Genomic DNA, 2,716 nt, shown 5'->3' with positions numbered 1-2,716 from the left:
TTAAATTAAAAATAATAATAAAAGAATTGAAAGTTGTTAGGGTTTGCTCTATTCATCTCGACAAAACGTCGATATCGATGCATTTAAATATGAATCGTGTGCAAAGTTGCTAGATCATAGTATTCTTAATTTAAAAATCCGTTTGAAGCAGCAAATGTCAAAGTTCATAATAATCAGCTTTGAATTGAAATGTATTGATAAGCTCAAGGTCTATAAAAACTTATTCATGCTTCAATGTTTGAGCAGTTTCATTGCATCATTATCCTCATCTTCATTCCTTATCCATGACACCATTCTCCTGCCGCATATTCGTTTTGGTAGAGGCATATTTCTTTGCTCGATTATACATTATGCTGACTCGCCTGTCATTCACCCCAAGCAAATGCTGTTTTGACACCCTACTATTCCTCTTGTCTGCAATAGAATTGTACTTTACAACTTCAAACCCCAACAAGCCCAATCATTATTTGAATGAATTCGTTGGAGCAAGGGTGTGCGGAAGGTAATAGAAATCCAGTTGGCAGCACAAGCGGAAACAACAACGCAATAGATACGAGCTTTCCTCAGGAAGAAGACGGCGATTGCCCTCCACACCGCGGAACCAAGGGAGGACTCAGCATACCAATTTTGGCAGACTTGCTAGCCCTAATTGTTAAGGTACAGTCGCAACAGTCACATTCAATTTGAATTCTGCGAATGGCTTTTATAACCCTTTCAATGCGCAGGGTATCTCTTCTTCCTCCGATAATAAAAATGTAGAGGCGATATTGCTTCGAGATGTTATAAAAATTACAGAAAAGTCCGGCCTTTGTACTGAGATGGAAAGCCAGGGAGAAAGCTATGTGCGACGATTCGTAATGAAGAGGCTGCGCTGCGCAGGATACGATGCATGTATTTGCGAATCGCGGTGGAAGCAAGTTAACGGCTACCCTGCAGGTGATCTAACTGCACTTGGTTAATTTTTGGAAGGTGCATCGATTAAAATAAGCCTCCATTTATTTCTGGTCGAATTTATGTCTGATTTGATGCAGGCGATTACGAGTACATTGTTGTGAATATGGAGGCGCCTTCATTCAAGCCCAACACCGACGATCGTTTATTGGTGGACATCGATTTCAGGTCGCAGTTTGAGATTGCTCGGCCCACGGCAGAGTACAGTGCGCTGCTACAAATGCTGCCGAGTTGCTTTGTGGGGAGGGCAGATAAGCTCCGCGTGATGATCAAGATCATGTGTGACGCCGCCAAAATATCTCTGAAAGCAGAAGGATTGCACCTGCCGCCGTGGAGGAAATATCGTTACGTGGAATCCAAATGGCTGGGCCCCTCCACGCGCTCCGCTCGGCCCATGTGTTAGATGGAATTGGGTTGCACCGGGTCTGCCTTAACTCCCCATTTAAGGTTTACTTTATAAGAAACGTAAGGCCATTTGTAGAGACAATTAGGAATATAATAGCTTGAAAGATTGGCAGCCCGACGACTAGGTTTCTCTAGTCTCACTTGACCAATTCTCTATACGAACACCCTAAGAAAATGATACTTTTCCTAAGACCAAGAAAACCATAATCGAATCTCTCATAATTGTCAATCCATATTGCTCAAATCTTTTTAATATATATTTATTTGCATAAGGTCATAGATATGCCACTATGCTGACAAAATTTATTAGAAAACATGTGCAACTAAACTATGTTGTATGGGCTAATAAGACAATAAATTAAAATGATTTAGTTATTTCATTATATTAATATAGTCTACAAAATTTATTCTAGCTTTTTACTGAATTAAAAATCCAAAATCCCCACTCTTTAGTTCTTACATGTGAACTAGATGATAGAAATCTATAAATGCTAAACTTAAAATAGTTTTTTTAAAGATCTACCTTTGTGGGGCTTCAGCCCTAGCTCGCTCGGTCGTGGATCGCAACTTAAGGCATGGGTATGCTCCCCATGGTCTTGAGTTCGAGTCCCCAACTGTGTTAACTCTGTGTGTGTTGCTACCTTGTGAGCAGGTCGTACACACTGGGGGATTAGTCTCGCTTCGGCGAGGACACCTCCAGATTCCACAATAGTGAATATAAAAAGATCTACCTTTGTCCCCAATATGATTTCCAACTCAACAAAAATATTTATTTCTTGTGAATTTAGGTATCTTCAAAAAAAAAAAATATTAAAAGAATTCAACTAGATAGGTGACAAGGTAACCTTATTAGGGTTATATACACTTCATGAGTAGTAAAGAAATACCTCGAGTGAAATTATAGTGATAATGTCACTAGGTTTGAATATATGTCTAACTAACAACATTGAAATATCTACGTAGATCAAAAAGTTAGATCAATCATGTTAGCGTAAATGCTCACTATTGCATTGTTTAATGCTTAGTTTGTTAGCGGTTATGACAATTTTGGATATCATACAGATATACCAACTGTTTATCTCCATATGTATGTACATGCCTGCCTACATTCAATAACAATTAATCAAGTTTTTACCATTCTGTGTTTTCAAATCTATGTATCTTAATGCTTGGTTTGTAAAGACAAGTTTTAGCATACTCCAAGAAAGATAATACAAGAACAGACTTGGGTTTTGTGATATATAGAGTTGTTACTAACATTGGTCTTAATTTATTATTGTACATATTCATGTTTCTAGTATAATTTATGAAATTAGAGACTCTAGATTCTTAAAATTCTCTTATCCTTTAAATTCTTGGA

The 2,716-nt window shown here is 37.9% G+C and overlaps 1 protein-coding gene across 1 annotated transcript; it reads left to right on the top strand.

Moving 5' to 3' along the window:
* Window positions 1-393: 393 nt before the first annotated feature.
* Window positions 394-1,683, top strand: LOC131036781 (uncharacterized). The gene is made up of 3 exons (XM_057968770.2): window positions 394-657; window positions 726-936; window positions 1,032-1,683. The coding sequence occupies exons 1-3, from the start codon at window positions 472-474 to the stop codon at window positions 1,352-1,354; spliced, it is 720 nt and encodes a 239-aa protein (XP_057824753.1). The 5' UTR covers window positions 394-471; the 3' UTR covers window positions 1,355-1,683.
* The last annotated feature ends 1,033 nt before the right edge of the window (window positions 1,684-2,716 follow it).

Source organism: Cryptomeria japonica, chromosome 3 (assembly GCF_030272615.1).
Source record: "Cryptomeria japonica chromosome 3, Sugi_1.0, whole genome shotgun sequence".
Lineage (NCBI taxonomy): Eukaryota > Viridiplantae > Streptophyta > Pinopsida > Cupressales > Cupressaceae > Cryptomeria > Cryptomeria japonica.
Note: the sequence above shows the minus strand (reverse complement) of the source record. Positions and strands in the feature narration are given on the sequence as shown.

Excerpts from the sequence above, each read along its gene's own strand:
- LOC131036781 (XM_057968770.2), top strand. The coding sequence starts at position 472 with ATGAATTCGTTGGAGCAAGGGTGTGCGGAAGGTAATAGAAATCCAGTT. Across the intron at positions 658-725 it reads TGCTAGCCCTAATTGTTAAG|GGTATCTCTTCTTCCTCCGA; the intron begins GTACAGTCGCAA and ends TTCAATGCGCAG. Across the intron at positions 937-1,031 it reads AGTTAACGGCTACCCTGCAG|GCGATTACGAGTACATTGTT; the intron begins GTGATCTAACTG and ends GATTTGATGCAG.